Here is a 15580-nt window from a genome sequence, read left to right on the forward strand (position 1 = left end):
GCCACAGCAGATGGTTGCCAGTTGTGCTAGCAAAGTCAAGAGACATGGTCACAATTGCAGTCGAGGCTATGGGACTGAGTGTCCTGGTCACGAATGTTTACATTCCACCTACAGTAGACGTTTCTCCCACATTAGATGCCTTGCAGAATATCCTTACGTCCTACCCGCATGCACACCATGTCTTGGCAGGAGATTTTAACTCTCATGCGGAGGACTTCGGATATCCGACCACAGACCCAAGAGGTAGAGAAGTTGTGGACTTCATTGCATGCAACGGACTCATTCTTCATAACGTGCCGGACAGTCTGCCGACCTTCGAGACCCAAATGGGAAAAGGATGGCCCGACATCACTCTGTCAACAGCACGTCTGGCTCAGAAAATACAGCACTGGACCGTAAGTGACACTCCCTCAAACTCGGACCATCGCTATATAACGTTCCAGATAGGTCAGCCACATGCGCAGTTTATGAAGAAGCGTTATAGAACCAATGGCAGAAAATTAAAACAACTTGTAAGCAGGCTAGGACCAGTACTAGAGCAGGTGGACGAGGCACTTATGAAATGTCAGAACATAAAGGATGCTGACGACTTAACCACCAGTATGATACGAGATATTCAATCTATCTGTGATGCCACCCTAGGCCTGAAATCACCAAAAGTTTTAAGAGTGGCAAACTGGTGGACGAAAGAGCTCCGTGCACAGCGCAGTCGCACCAGGGCACTTAGGCGTAAGATGAAGAGCGAAAGAAACCCAGACAGGAGGCAAGCCCTTAGTGTTCTTTATAATAAAGAGCAAGCTCAGTACAAAAGGGCAATTGCAGCCGCAAAACTTGCCAGCTGGAGGGAGTTCTGTACTAAGAATGTAGAAGTCTATGGTGCTCTCCACAAGATAGCTTCGAACAAAGTTTACAGACCACCGGAGCTGAGAGCCTTTGCAGGGCAGCAGGCTGGACACATAACAGAAATCACGCTCAGGACAATTCTTGACGCCGTACTTCCGGAAGAGGATATTACAGATCCGTCCGACCACCAGGCTTATACGCTGCACACATCTGTCCCAGATGATATGCCATTTACGGAGAAGGAAGTCTCCGCAACGATCAAAATTCTCCCGAAAAGTAAAGCCCCTGGTCCGGACTCAATAGACTATCCAATCTTGAGAGCAATACATAAAGCAAGATCCGGCTTTCTCACGCGTTATTTTAACAAACTGCTAGCACTGCAAAGCTTTCCGGAACCTTACAAAACGGGGCAGGTTGTGCTCTTTAAGAAAGAAGGGGAGGATCCAAACAGCCCATCCTCGTTTAGGCCGATTTGTCTTCTCCCGGTAATAGGGAAACTCTATGAGAAGCTCCTAGTCCAGCGGCTTAAATTTCATATGAAGCAGAGTGGGGCAATCTCTGACGCACAATATGGATTCAGAGAGCTACGCTCAACGATTGCTGCCCTATCAAAGATAAGAGACTATATCAGCCACTTGCATGAAAGGAAACAGCATGCAGCGGTCCTAAGTCTGGACCTGCAAAGCGCATTTGACTCTCTGTGGTGGCCCTCAATTTTAGAGGCACTGCACCAGGCAAGGATCCCTGATAACCTCTTGCAGGTTTTCAAGCAATACCTGTCCAATAGAAAGTTCATAGTAACACACACTGGCGGTGTCATAACCAGAAGCCAGACAAAAGGCTGTCCACAGGGATCGTGCGCGGGTCCAGACTTGTGGAATGCAACTTTCGATTCCATCCTACGATACTAATGGCCGTCCCATACCCAGATAGTAGCCTTTGCGGATGACGCGACCTTTGTGGTGGGCGGCAAGAGTAGAGATGAACTGCAGCAAAACTGCAATGATGTAATTGATACCTTCTCTCGGCTATGTCAGGAGAAAAAGCTAATAATTTCTGAGGCAAAATCGAAATATATAATTTATCATAAGCCAGGCCAAACTTTAATAAGAAACCCAACCATCCAGCTTAATGGGAAGACCATCAAAAGGGTCAGAGAACTAAAACTCCTGGGTATTATATTGGATGAAAAGTTCACCTGGCTGCCTCACCTTAAAGCCCAAAGAGAAAAGGCTCGCCGAATCGCAAACAATCTGCAAAAAATGCAAGGCCCGCACTGGGGCCTTCGGCCCAATATCTACAAGATACTTTACTCCACTGTCGCGGAGAGGGTCCTAACCTACGGAGCAGCCATCTGGGCAGCCCCGATGACAGTCAGAAAGGCAAAATTGCTAAGTAGTACACAGCGACCATTTGTCCTGGCCATAACGAAGACCTACAGGACAACGTCGACTGCGGCCGCTTCGGTATTAGCAGGGCTTATGCCGCTCCCAATCAAAGCGCAGCAAGAAGCCTCAATTGCAAAGGTGACGCAACTCCAACAGCCATGCACATACGGGGATACATGCTATCTGCCAGAAGTCTACGAAACACGAAGGTCCAAACTAAGCACACATCCGTCGGAATATGGACTGGGCATAAGGACTTTCCACTCACCAGCGTTAACCCCGCGCTTAGACGGACCAGGGGCCGTGCTTTATACAGACGGGTCAAAAATTGATAACGCTGTAGGCAGTGCCTATATAGCCTATATAAATGGAAACATAGCAAAGGAATGGAAGGGCCGTCTGGGAGCACAGAACTCAGTGTTCCAAGCGGAAGTAGTTGCCCTCACAAAGGCAGTGAAATGGGCAATTGACACACGGCAGAGTCGAGCTACGATATTTACTGACAGCCTGTCAAGCATTTATGCTATCAACAACCCTCTCCAGCGCTCCGCACTAATCTCGCACCTGCAAGAAGTCCTCCGTCTACAAGAAAAGTCAATGAGAATCCAAATTTCCTGGGTGAAGGCGCACGCCGGAATCCAGGGAAATGAAGCAGCAGACGCTCTTACCAAGAAGGCTGCCCAAAATGAGGAAACGGAGCAGATTCAGGTGCTCCTGCCCCGGTCATGCCTAAAGAGGCAAATAGAGGAGTCCGCCATTGGAAACTGGCAGAATGAATGGGACCAAATCCCGCAAGGCCGCAGAGCATATGAGTTCCTGCCCAAGGTAGAGGTGGACCGGCTCATCTCATCGCCCTACCTCACGCGATATATAACAGGCCACGGCCCCTTTCCGACGTACTTTGCAGAAAGGGGTCTAGCAACAACTGATATGTGTGTTTGTGGCAACGTGGGCTCACCAGACCATTATGTCACGGAGTGCCCCTTAACAGCAGAATGGCACATAAAATTCCCAACTACCAATGTTCTGCCTTTCAAACGCCTTCTCATAAAACATCGAGGCACGCGGTAAAAGCTTAAATGCATAATGGCCAAACTAGAAAAAATGGGCATAGACCTCTGCAGGCCGGAATAGGGCACCTGCAATAAACATAAAAGCATCTTACAACTGTGAAGACTCAAGATGGTTGCAGGGCCAGGGTAATACCCGAGTAGTCATAGAAAGCCGTCCGGGTGCCCTGTCCTGCTGTCACCTGTCACCTGTGGTTTGCACCCTGTGCACCACAAGTTTGATAGCAGCCCACACATACTCGGTGGGAGAGAAATCGGGTGAGGCTGACAGCTAAAGAAAGATGTCAGTTCCATTGAGGCTGTTTGAAGTGTGATGTGCGACATTAGGTTGGGCATTGTCCTGCTGGAATAACGTGCCGAGGGTGGCCTGCATAAGTGGCTGGAACACAGGCATAACAACTTGTGTTACACAAGTTACTTGCACAGGTCCAATATTAAAACTGCCTGTAACGCGGACAAGAGCTGTCCGCTGTCCAAACATGTTGCCACCCTAAACCATGAAGCCCGTTTTGGGGCCGATGGAATGATCGACAATATGGATTGCGTAAACAAAATCGGGATTCATCTGAAAACGATTCCCGATGCCATTCGTTTCTCGATTGAGGATAAATTTGACACCAGGCCAGACAGGCAGCTCTGTGTCGGTGGGCGCATCCCTGCCTTATGCAACCTCTTGCGAATGGTTTGGCAGGAGACAGATGCCCTTTTTGATAATGGTAGGTAGGTTTGAATATGACTTACCATGGCGAACAGGTTCTCACGAAACACTCACCGAATTTGCCTACCAATGCGATGATTTGACGTGGATGATCCATTGCCATTTTGATGTGTTCTTGGAGGGTCCTGCGACCGCCACATCTCGCTAAATGTACTTATGTCCCAACCAACAAGACTGGCAACATTGACAAACCGAGCTCATGCAGCTCTAGGATACGTTCCTTAGACGATAACTGCTGGTATTGAGCTCGCTGATGTCTCCGAGGCATTTTCTAACCTTCTTCAATAGTTCCGTTGCAACAATCTGTCACTGATAGCATATAAAGAGCGAGCCAGCTATTGGCTTTTATAGCCAAAAACTGGATATCATATGACCAGATGCGCACGAGAACTTAATTATTTGCATATGTCTTTGACATCTAACGATCCGACTATTTTCACATCGCCACGCGCATGTATGGTGTTGCAATTTCACTTTTGACAAGAGTATTTCCAAAGAAAAACTTCCAAAAACATTATAACTATATATGTTCCACATTAGTACGTTAAACTTATATACATTATATCAGAGTTTTAATAACATATTTATAAGATATAAAAATAGTCATCTGCAAGGCGGTGATATAATAATAGTTAAGAAATTAAAATATAGACAAATTTTATTACTTAAATTTCGTCTAAAAAGCTTTGGTGTAATAATAATCAATTATAAAATTAAAGTATAGACAAATTTTATTGCTTAAATTTCTACATTTCTATCGCAGCTTTGACTTAAAATAGAAATTGCAACACAAATCTAGCCTAAATTTGACGTTACGTAAAGGTACTCTGAATGTAAGAAATAGTTAAGAGAGAGAAATAAAACTAAATCGATGAAAGACCTTTATTTATTTATAACTATTAAGAATAAAATAAGAAACAAGAGATGTACGTTTCCACATTCATAATCCAAATAATTTAAGATGTTTTAAGATGTTATTAAATATTGCTGCCAGTTTCAAGAAGTGATTAAATATTACTGCCGATAATAATGAATAAATGATTAAGTTAATAGCTATTATTTGCAAATAATTGACAATCATTGATTAATTTAAATTATACGCTCATTTTGCTTTGCATCCAACCTTTGGAAGTTATTAAGGTAAATAATTTTTCTTTATTTAAAGCTATTTTTTTTCTATAAGGAAAATATGTGGCGTATAATGGAATTTTAATATTTATTAGAGGTTTACATATAATGAAAATTTACATATAATGGAATTAGAGAGTCTTAAGATTCGTAAAGAAAGTTTTGTATTTAGTATAAAAGTCAAAACGTACACCTTTCATTTTGAATAGAGAAAGTATATGAAAAAAAGAGATAATAATATGATTAATGAATGAGAAAATGATAAACTATAATTATGAGAAAGTTGAAAAGAAATAAATGAAAGGAGGGAAAAAAAGAAAGAAATTGAGAAGTGAGGAAATAAAAAAATAGATGCGAGAAGACATGCAGTGTTAGATCTCTGTGCACGTGAGACAGGTGTCCCCTTTCTAAAAAAAGTAGTAGATGATGATTCAAAGGGGTTCCACCATTCGTCTCTCGGCACTCACCCGCATTCCTTGAAATCGCGAAAGGGCTCTCAGGGGTCTCAGTGCACGGAGGGTTCGCATAGTCTTGAAGGCTTGTATGTTTCCTCCCCCGACTTCGGAAGCTAATAGATTGATCACAGACACCTACAATGTTAAGTTTATATTTGAACAAGAATCGTGGCAAACTATCAGGGTTGGGTATTTTTAGTTTGTCACTTCTTCATATCTGTAACAGTCGGTTAAACACTGAACGGTGAAACACATTTAAACGTCATATCGCTTAAATTTATACATGATTAAACTTAATGACAAGCATATGATTAAAAACTATTAATTTTTCAGTTTCTGTTTGATTAACAATTTATATTATATAAACAGAACATAAATTTATTCTACTTACATGCCAATGTTACAGGGTCAAAAAAATAAAAGGTTACAACAGTTATTCAGAATATTAAAAAAAAAAAATGCTTTTGATACACTTTGCCTTTCAGTACTCCAACAACTAACAATTTAATAATAAATCTAGTAACATGTAAGACATCAAATCGGATAGTTAAAGCTCTATACGTATTATACATATTGCAATCGCTAATTTCAAATGAAGTTTTTTAAGTAACATTTTTGCTTCCTTGTACGAAGGAAAGGAAGTGTTGTAATCGCGAAACGTTTCGGGTACCATATTTCAACAAAAATATCCATTTTGACCACTCTAGAATCCATTTGAGCGATGTTTTGCGTGACATCTGTACGTACGGAAATAACAAAAGTCTCTTTTTCCCAAAACGGATTGTAAAATGGATTTAAAATGAATTCAGAAGAAATTTTTTTTTCTTGACATACGTACGTACGTATCTCGCATAACTCAAAAGCGACAAGTCTCAGAACGTTGAAATTTTGGCCATGTGTCTGCTATAACATGTAGTTGTGCAACTCCCTTTTTGATTGCAATCGGTTTCATCAAAAGTATATATATACTGCTACCCGGTTCGATGAGCTCAGTTTTTATTCTTATATATTGGTAAATTATGCATGTTTTGCTTTAAAAGTGACTGGATGATATTGTTCTTATGTTCCGGTTAAGTTTTTTATGTCTTTAGTTAAATCTGAATGAAATAGTTGTAGGATTATCAACAATTTAAAAGTTGTTTAAGTGATACTAAGACTAACATTGCCGCATTTGTTTATATTTGAAACTCTTTAGTAGAATAGTGAATTAAGTCAGTTTCTGCACCTTCAGTATCTTTTTTCCGAGAGGGACTAAACGAAAACTCTCAGTTTCGTGCACCGTAAAATCAGTCTTCTCAGCCGGCCGAATTGCTTGTTTTTGCGTAGAAACTCGAATTTTAATTGTAAAAATTGCTTTTTTTTTAACTGTTTTAATTGCATTTGATGTTTTATGTTTTTCTGTATTCTACAATTTGTAATGAAGATGTTTTGAGTTTTTCTGTATTTTTGTCTTGTCGCGAAGTGCGAACTGAATTAATAGAACGAGAACTTTAGTGAAATCTGAAATGAAATTGAAGGAAATAATTTTAAATGAAGTGCAGCAAAAAATATGCATAATTTAACAGGCCGTATAAGGAAGTCATGTGATATCCACATTAATATTTTTTACATTTAGCTTTCGATCCTGCAGATGTAAATTAAATTTATAAAATTCTAGGAATGATACATTCGAAACTTAGAATCTTCGCGTTTTCAAAATTTTTTGATATTAACTTAAAAAAATTCTTAAGACTTAGACCTAGCGTTGCAAAGTCTGAATTTTCTACAAATAAGTCAGTGTTCCAGTTTTAAACTTTATCTACATAAACTCATAAAATAATCCCTGAAATTCCGAAAAAATGTAGAAAACGGGAAATGTTACTCAAATTATATTGAGGAAAGTATATTGAGATTCAAGACTTTTTATTAGGTCTTATTATTTACTTAGTTTATTAATTTCCTTCATATCTTTATTGATCAATGTCGATGTACAAATTTAAAAGAAAAACATTTTAAAGAACTGTGTTATTTCATTTATTTCACGTAAAATTTGGATTCCAAAATTTAGTCTAATTGGAAAAAAGATCTTCGCCTTCTTATCAACCACAGATGAAGAGTTCAAATAATTTAGAGATTCGAAATGTTCAAGCCATTTTAAATATTTTTAGAATTCAGTTTCGGATTCGAGAAAATATAGAATTCGTTTCACCTGCAATATTTCTTTCATTATCATAACTAGTAATAGTTATGCAGTGTAAATGTAGTAAATGTAAATAGTTATTATAATTTCTCCTTAATTTTCGTTTAGGGTGTAATAAATAGAAATAACACTTGAGCCGTCGTAAATTGTATATTTGTACCTTCTTCAAAAAACACTAATTAGGATGAAGTTTATGTAATAAAGAATTTTATGCAGAAAAATAGCAAATTTTTGCGAAAGCCCAGCTGCGGTAAGATAGTTTCCCGCAAAATGGGTTTATGGTTGCCAGAAAATGTCAAGGAAAGGCAGGGTTGCCAGATTTGGCGCGGAATTGCCCACTTGGAGATATTTAAAGTCAAAACTGGTGATATGCCATAGACGGAGCGAGAACATTTTAGAACGAATTCTTACCGGTTTTCTCGAGAATCTTCTCTAAGGCAGATCAAAGGTATAAATACCCTGCTTGTGCGTGGAGTCGCAGTTTTATCGTGAAGAGTATCTTGAATGTCTTGAGTTCGGAGATTAGCATGAGAGCTATAGACCGAGTCGGGAGTTGTACTTCAGTGCTTTGCCGTGAAGCTGTCTTCACCGTTATAGCCTGAAGGCTGTGTTGCTTGTTGTTTCAGCGTTTTTATCGTAGTTTTTCGATAATTATGTCTTGGAAATTTTTCTGTGAAATACTGATCAATCAATTTTTTTTTAAATTTTTCATCAATCACTCAAATCAATTGTCATCAATCACTCAAAATCCACGAACCCGTATAGACCCGACATATAGATTAATGCATTTTATTGTAAAACAAAATAAAGTGTTTAAACGAAATACGCACTTCACGTTTAATTGCCAGTTATTTACGAAAATCTTTACTGCTTGTTTTGATTAAACTCTTAATAATCTGGTCAAATATTTTTAATCTTTGAACGCTTAAATGCCTTTCACCGTTGATTCGTGTCCATACTGTAACAATACTTACTGAGGTCATTTTTCTTTATAAAACAGAAGTTAAAAAAAAAAAAAGAAAAAAAAAAAAGAAATGAACACTTTTTATGTGCAAGTAAAAGGTTAAGTACTGTTATTTGATGTATGGAGAGGATAAAGGGTGAGAACAACTTTAGGAATTCTCTCTATTTGGGTAAGATAGGGTTTACTATCTCTAGCAAAGGAGGCTACATTTTCTAAATGTTAGACATAAGGATCAGTTTTGAAATGTCAGTGCATATGAAATCTCTTGAAGTTGCAAATACCATGAAATTTATTTGCAAATGCGATGAAATTAATTTGCAAAGTTCACGATGATTATGGAAAACTATTTATACCGTAAAATATTTTATGACAAAGTCATCGAATGTACACGAATAAGTTTACACATCGAGAAACATATCATGCAATTTCAAGAGACTGTACGAATGCAACAAAAAATAAAAGGTCCATGCGCGCTATACTAAGATATTTGGGGTATAATTTCGTTTCCTAGAACATGAATTTCTAGGGACAAACGATGTCTCTAACTTTTTTTCAATCAATATATCTCCATCTATCCATTCCAAGATGCTGTAATATTTGACATTGACAAGGACAATCACAACAGCAAACAAGGCAACGCCAAACACCGAATTCGTTTCTGATTGAGAGCACAAAATGAATTAATGTTATTTTTCTAAGTTATTTAAAGGAAAGATATGACTAGAATAATTTTTAAAATAATGAAACAGTATAGACTTATGTTAGAAGCTTCACAGAAATCGTATAAACTATACCGAACTATTTAATAAATAATGTTTGATGTTAAAGTATGACAAGAATGAAAAACGAGAAACTATTTCCAATTAATTAATTGTAGAAATTGAATAACTATGTAGAAATGTCTTTTACTTTGTCTTTTATTAAGTATTTAATGTATCTTCTAATAAATGAAAAACCATACATTTTTATGTTTTTATATTGTCTAAAAGACGGCAAGAATAAGTGGATATAAATAATTTGTATGACACATTAGTCACAGCAATCTTATTCTCTTTCTTATTTGAATCTTTTATTTTAATTTACGTAATTGAAACTTTCATTTGATGTTTCTCTCCTTTTGTATTTATTTGAATTTATTAATTTAAGCATTCAAAATATTTTTTAAAGCTTTATTGCATGTATTAAATTATTTTAGTACTTAAACGTTGTGCTATAGTTATTCAAAATTTACTTTGATTTTCTTTCAAGTAACTAAAAATTTTTGGAAAAAGATTGCAGATATATTAAAGCTTTTATATTATTTCTCCAGTATTTTGTTTCAGTAATTCAATACATTACATGTTTAACATATTTAGCTGGCATAAGTAAGAATCTTTATTTTATGTAGTTTGCAATGCTCAAATATTTAAGTAAAATCAAATAGTTTTTACGCACGCAAAATAAGGATACTTTTTACAATAAATTAAAACTTAATAAATTAATAAAAAAATCACAAGTCATATATAATGTTTTAATTGCATATGAGTTGGGGATATTTTACTTAGTTTTAATTAAAGGGTTAAATAAAATTAAATCTATAGTAAGCTCTAAATGTTATTTTACGTACATTCGAAAGTATTGCTTTTCCTTTTAAAACACTTTTTACGTTAATTACTTCAATTTGCGGTCCATATTTTAAATTTACATTCTTTTTAAATTTGAGTTGATTTGTCTTGTTCTCAATAAAGAAATTGAATACCTACAGTTGTTGATTAGTCCGGTCGTGTTTAATGCTTGTTGGTTTATATGCTTAATACCTTGCTCTATACCTCAATGTTCCCTTTAAGTACAGCTCCTTAAATATGAAATTATTAAATACAGAAGTGATGTAATTTATAGTTACGTTTACTTTTAATTTATAATTTTGCTTCCAGCACTTGCAATGTTTAACGTAAATTTGAAAGTTCTTGCAGTCATTACTTTGGAAAACTTGGTTTCTAAATTTTAGAAAATGTGCCGCTACGAGCAAAGGAGGCTAACATGTGAGTCCAGATTCTTGCCAGAAGGATTTTCAGGCGGAAACGTCATTTCTCTTGAACTTAATACACTTTAGAATTTCAGTTTAGTTTGAAATATTTTAATTAATATTTTTAAGTAATTATTATATTCACTTAATTCGCATTCGTTATTCTTGGTTATACCTCTAATTTGTATAGGAAAGTCATAACTTCAAAATGTCTACCTATATTTGCATTTATATCTTTCACTAATTAATATATAGTCGTTATAGCCAAGGACACTAGTTCTGTTCCCTTGCAATGACAAAAATTGTTTCAATGTGGCTCGTGCAAAAATTTCATGCCTGATAAAACTGGATGCCGGTATTTTCTTTCTTTCTTTTTTTAACCAAGGTACACAGGTACATGCTTATAATCACTTTTTTTCGAACTTAAAATAAAAAGTATTTAGTTATGCCAAAAATTTAAAATGCACATTAAAAGTATTCAGTTATGCCAGATAAAAATTAAAATGCACAATAAAAAGTATTTAGTTATGCTAAATGCATTAAGCATTAAATTGAACAGATGTTAAAAATTTGAGACATATTTAAACTAATTCAAATGCTATTGCCATCTTGTGGCTTTATTACCATATGTATGTTTCACACCTAATTAGAAAAATTGCACTCTCAACACAGAAACGAGATAAAAAGGCAAACGAATATACAATCACAGATTGCGTGGACGTTTGTTGGGGAACGGGTGAAGGGTCACTACCAGCAGCAACCAACCAGCCAACTCATATTTCATAGCTACTTACTCTCATCCCCTCCAGTCGAGAAAGCGCCCTAAGGGGACGCAAGGCCCTGAGAGTTCTCATGGTTTTAAAGGCGGGAATGTTGCCATATCCCATTAATCCCACCGATAGATTAAATATGGAAACCTAAATTCATTGGTTGGTTTGTCGAAGGTAGGCAGGAAGGAATTTGAAGAAGAAGCAGCCGAAAAACAAAAAAAGGAGAGGGGTTAGTCACATGAAAAACACAGTTCAATAGTATGAATTTACCAAAAAAAGGCGCCCGTTTCATTTCGCCCACTCATTTCAGACTGTGCTAGGCAAGAAGAATATATACGAAAAGTGTGCAAAATAAAAAGAATTTGCAAAGAGAGTTGAATAGGTAAGCCTACAAGTACGTGTCTGCGATGTTGTATATATATATATATATATATATGTATATCAACACCACAGGGGATATAGACGTACTAGGGGTTTCCCCGATATGCGTGCTCATACTCCATCATGACATTTGACGTGTTTCTCACGAGAGGTGGGGGAATTTAATAAGGTGTCAAGCAAAATGAGTTGCCACGAACGTATGGATGACGGAATGAGATGACGAATTGTAAATAGATTAGAGGCAGACCTATCACAAGCGCAGATAGCTACAGAACTCAGTGTAACGCCCAGTGTCGCATGAAATTTGTAGAAACAGTTTCAGGAGACTAGATCCATATCAGGAAGACCTGGACAAGATCGACCCATATCCACAACGGCGAACGAGGATCGTTATTTGGCACTTTCAGCGCGAAAACACAGCTTCTCAGCTCTCATATGAGCTGCATGCTGCCACTGGAATAGGAGTTTCATTCAACAGTTGCCCGAAGACTTCATGAGATAGGGCTGTATGCCAGAAGACTCACTGTTTGCATCTAGCCCTAATGCAGCGCGTTTGGCTTGGTGCAGACAGCATGCGCCTTGGACCAGACTTCAGTAGAGCACGGTGCTTTTTACAGGTGAGTCGAAATTTAGCCTGGACACTGATTCTCAGTATACCTGTATCTGGAGAGAGCCTGCGACACGATACCATCCCTCATTCATCAGAGAAAAGAATTATTACGGTGGTAGAGGTGTAATGGTTCGGGCAATATTAATTTGGATGCCCTTACACCCCTGCATGTGTTTGACAAATACTCCCTGAGATACAGAAAGGAGATCTTAGAGCCATATGTTCGACTTTTCATAGTCGCAGTTGGTGTTGTAAGGATGTTCGTCGCATGGATTAGCCAGCCAGGTTTCCTTATTTTACCTCTATACAGTATGTCTAGGACGCTTTCGGGAGGACAATTCCATTTCGCCATACCCTTTTGATAACCATCCAAACGGTTACAGCTGAAAACATCGCGGCCGAAGACGTCGCAGAGAAAACAACGCAAGGCGAAACGTGTTACAAAACATCGTGGGAGAAAACATCGCAGTTCTAAAACATCGACTTCAAAAATAAAGCGGTTCAAAAACTTCGCAGTTTGAAAACATCGTCGTTGAAAATATCGTGGTAAAAAATCATCGCATGACGATAACATCGCAGACATGCTTTTTGCAGGCTTTAATAACTGTAAATAGATATTCCCATAATAATTTGTGAGCGCAAGATGTAAAGAAGGATAATTTTTACTTTCACATTTTTTTTTATTAACTAATAAATTTTTGCTGAGAAAGTAAGAAGGAAACTTAAGCATAGAAAATTAAATGCAACTTATAGATTATACTTTTTATGAAAAATTACCAGTAAAAACTTTATAAAAAGGATTTATTAATGTTCTTTGTTAGTTAACTATGTCGGTTTAAAATTCTATTAAGTGCTATAAGTTGCATTAATTTTCTATGCTTAAGTTTCCTTCTTATTTTCTCAGCAAAAATTTATTAGTTAATATAAAATATGAAAAACAAATTATCTTTCTTTCTATCTTGCGCTCACAAATTATTATGGGACTATCTATTTACAGTTATTAAAGTCTGAAAAAAGCATGTCTGCGATGTTATCGTCACGCGATGATTTGTAGATACTTTATTTTTTACCACGATATTTTCGACGACGATGTTTTTAAACTGCGACGTTTTTGAACCGCTTTATTTTCGACAACGATGTTTTATACCACGATGTTTTAGAACTGCGATGTTTTCTCTTTGCGATGTTTTCTCTCACGATGCCTTGTAGCACGTCGTTTTCGCCTTACGTTGTTTTCTCTGCGACGTTTTCGCCCGCGATGTTATCGGCGGACACCGTCGAAAACGGCCTTGCTGTAGGAAAGGGATCAACTGTTACAGGAACTCCTTTTTAAACTGCCTCCTGTCCAGTATGCCGTAACGCTGCGTAACCTGTCTCGCTGTGAGACAGTACCATACCCCATGTTAGAATCATTTCCCTTTCGATATCACGTCTTGGATTTTGGGCATCCCTACACTGTTGGTTTTACTGATAATCTGGTTTACATAAAATGACTTTTGAAAGGTACATCTTTTCCTCTGTTATAAATGTATATTCGTGCCAAGTTTCATTAAGATCTGTTCGTTAATGTTTCAGAAGTTTGATATGATATGCAAATTCTCCTAATTTTGCACTCGAGTGTATGCATTTTAATGCAGGCGTCTTAGAGGCAGTTCTGAAAAGAGTGATGGAAAATGTTTTTTATTACTTTAGGCAATTAAATGTCCAGAAATACATCCAATAACAACTGCTCAAAAGGATTTTATCTAAGCTTTTCATCTTTGCAAAGAAACACCACAAATGATTCATGAACTTTTTTAGTGTGTGTTACATAAAATAAAGTTTGTATAATACCAATAAATGAAACAATTAAATGTTGTTCAGCTACAAATAAATAAATGTAAGTAATGCTACTTTCTGTTTAGATAATATGACAAATCTTGAGTACCACATATTATATTATTATGAATTTTCTCGCGGATCACAGAATGAATCACAGAATGAAATATGTGCAAACGGGCGCCCTATTAATGTTAAATATAATTATTTTACACAAAACACTTATAAGGAAAATTATATTTAATTTCTTCATATATATATATATATATATAAATGCACACATGAGACATAATATGCTGCTCAATAGAAGAACGTAAAAATATGCTATAATAAAGTCACTCTGATAAGTTCATTGTTAAAATGTTTTTGGAGAGAAACTTGGTTTTTTTTTTTTTTTTTTTTTTTTTTTTTTTTTTTTTTTTTTACACTCACTTTAATTATTAAAAATTAGGTTGTAATTTAATGAAAGTTATGCCATTGATGATTTAGTCAAACTATTAAATTTATCAATCAGATGAAAATAGCTCTGTATGAAAGTTAATGACGACAAAGATGACGATAAAGTTATTAGTTTAAGAATATCCAGGTTCGAAAAGATGAAGAATGGCAGATTCTATTGTGAACAGGATGCATTTTGCATGTTGATCAAAGAGGACTAATGATGAAGTGTTTTAAAAAAGGGCCCTAAAATGGTAAAATTACCGAGAAAAAATTAAGACAGAGAAAGATTAATTCTAGAAACAAAAACTGATACATAGCCTTATAAAGAAAAATCGCCACACAATAGTTAGACAGACGGCTTTCCAATAAAATATAGATGGTGAGCGGTAGAGATCCCATATCTATTCCTAATATTCGTGTTAAAATGGACTGCATTAGTAGATATCCTTATACAGGTATCAACTGAATGCGTGCTCGAATGCATGATCTGAAAGCAGCTGACAAGCTAATTTTATTTAACAAAATGAGAGTGAATATTATATATATAGTTCATAGGAATCTATGTACAAGTATATCATATTCACTCCCATTATACAGATTCATATGAATCTATCTACCTATATATATGTAGCCAAAATTATATGAATTGTGCATCTGTACATATTAATACCAATTAATGACAGAGTCAAGTGTATATGAAGTGCCAACTCACGGAAATGCCAGAGTACTAAAACGCCACCAACTGCGGTTGGCAAATTACATTTACTGATTGTAATTTGCTGAATGTGAGAAGTTCTTCCACTTTAGTCA

The 15580-nt window shown here is 36.5% G+C and overlaps 1 protein-coding gene across 10 annotated transcripts in view; it reads right to left on the reverse strand.

The window, feature by feature from the left end:
- Positions 1-15580, reverse strand: part of LOC118184991 (sodium channel protein para-like) — a 610313-nt gene that overhangs the window by 58313 nt on the left and 536420 nt on the right. For 6 of the 10 annotated variants that reach the window (XM_085811116.1, XM_085811114.1, XM_085811112.1 and 3 more), the window contains one exon: positions 5615-5737. The exons of 1 other annotated variant lie outside the window; for it this stretch is intronic. In XM_085811116.1, the coding sequence (XP_085667242.1) occupies positions 5615-5737 (123 nt within the window). Of the gene's footprint in view, positions 1-5614; positions 5738-11544; positions 11668-15580 lie in introns of all 10 variants that reach the window. 3 more of the 10 variants (XM_085811113.1, XM_085811110.1, XM_085811117.1) reach the window with 1 other exon arrangement.

The sequence above is a fragment of the Stegodyphus dumicola genome, chromosome 2 (genome assembly GCF_044657685.1).
Source record: "Stegodyphus dumicola isolate Sdum_Otavi_A_Nest chromosome 2, ASM4465768v1".
Taxonomy (NCBI): Eukaryota; Metazoa; Arthropoda; class Arachnida; order Araneae; family Eresidae; genus Stegodyphus; species Stegodyphus dumicola.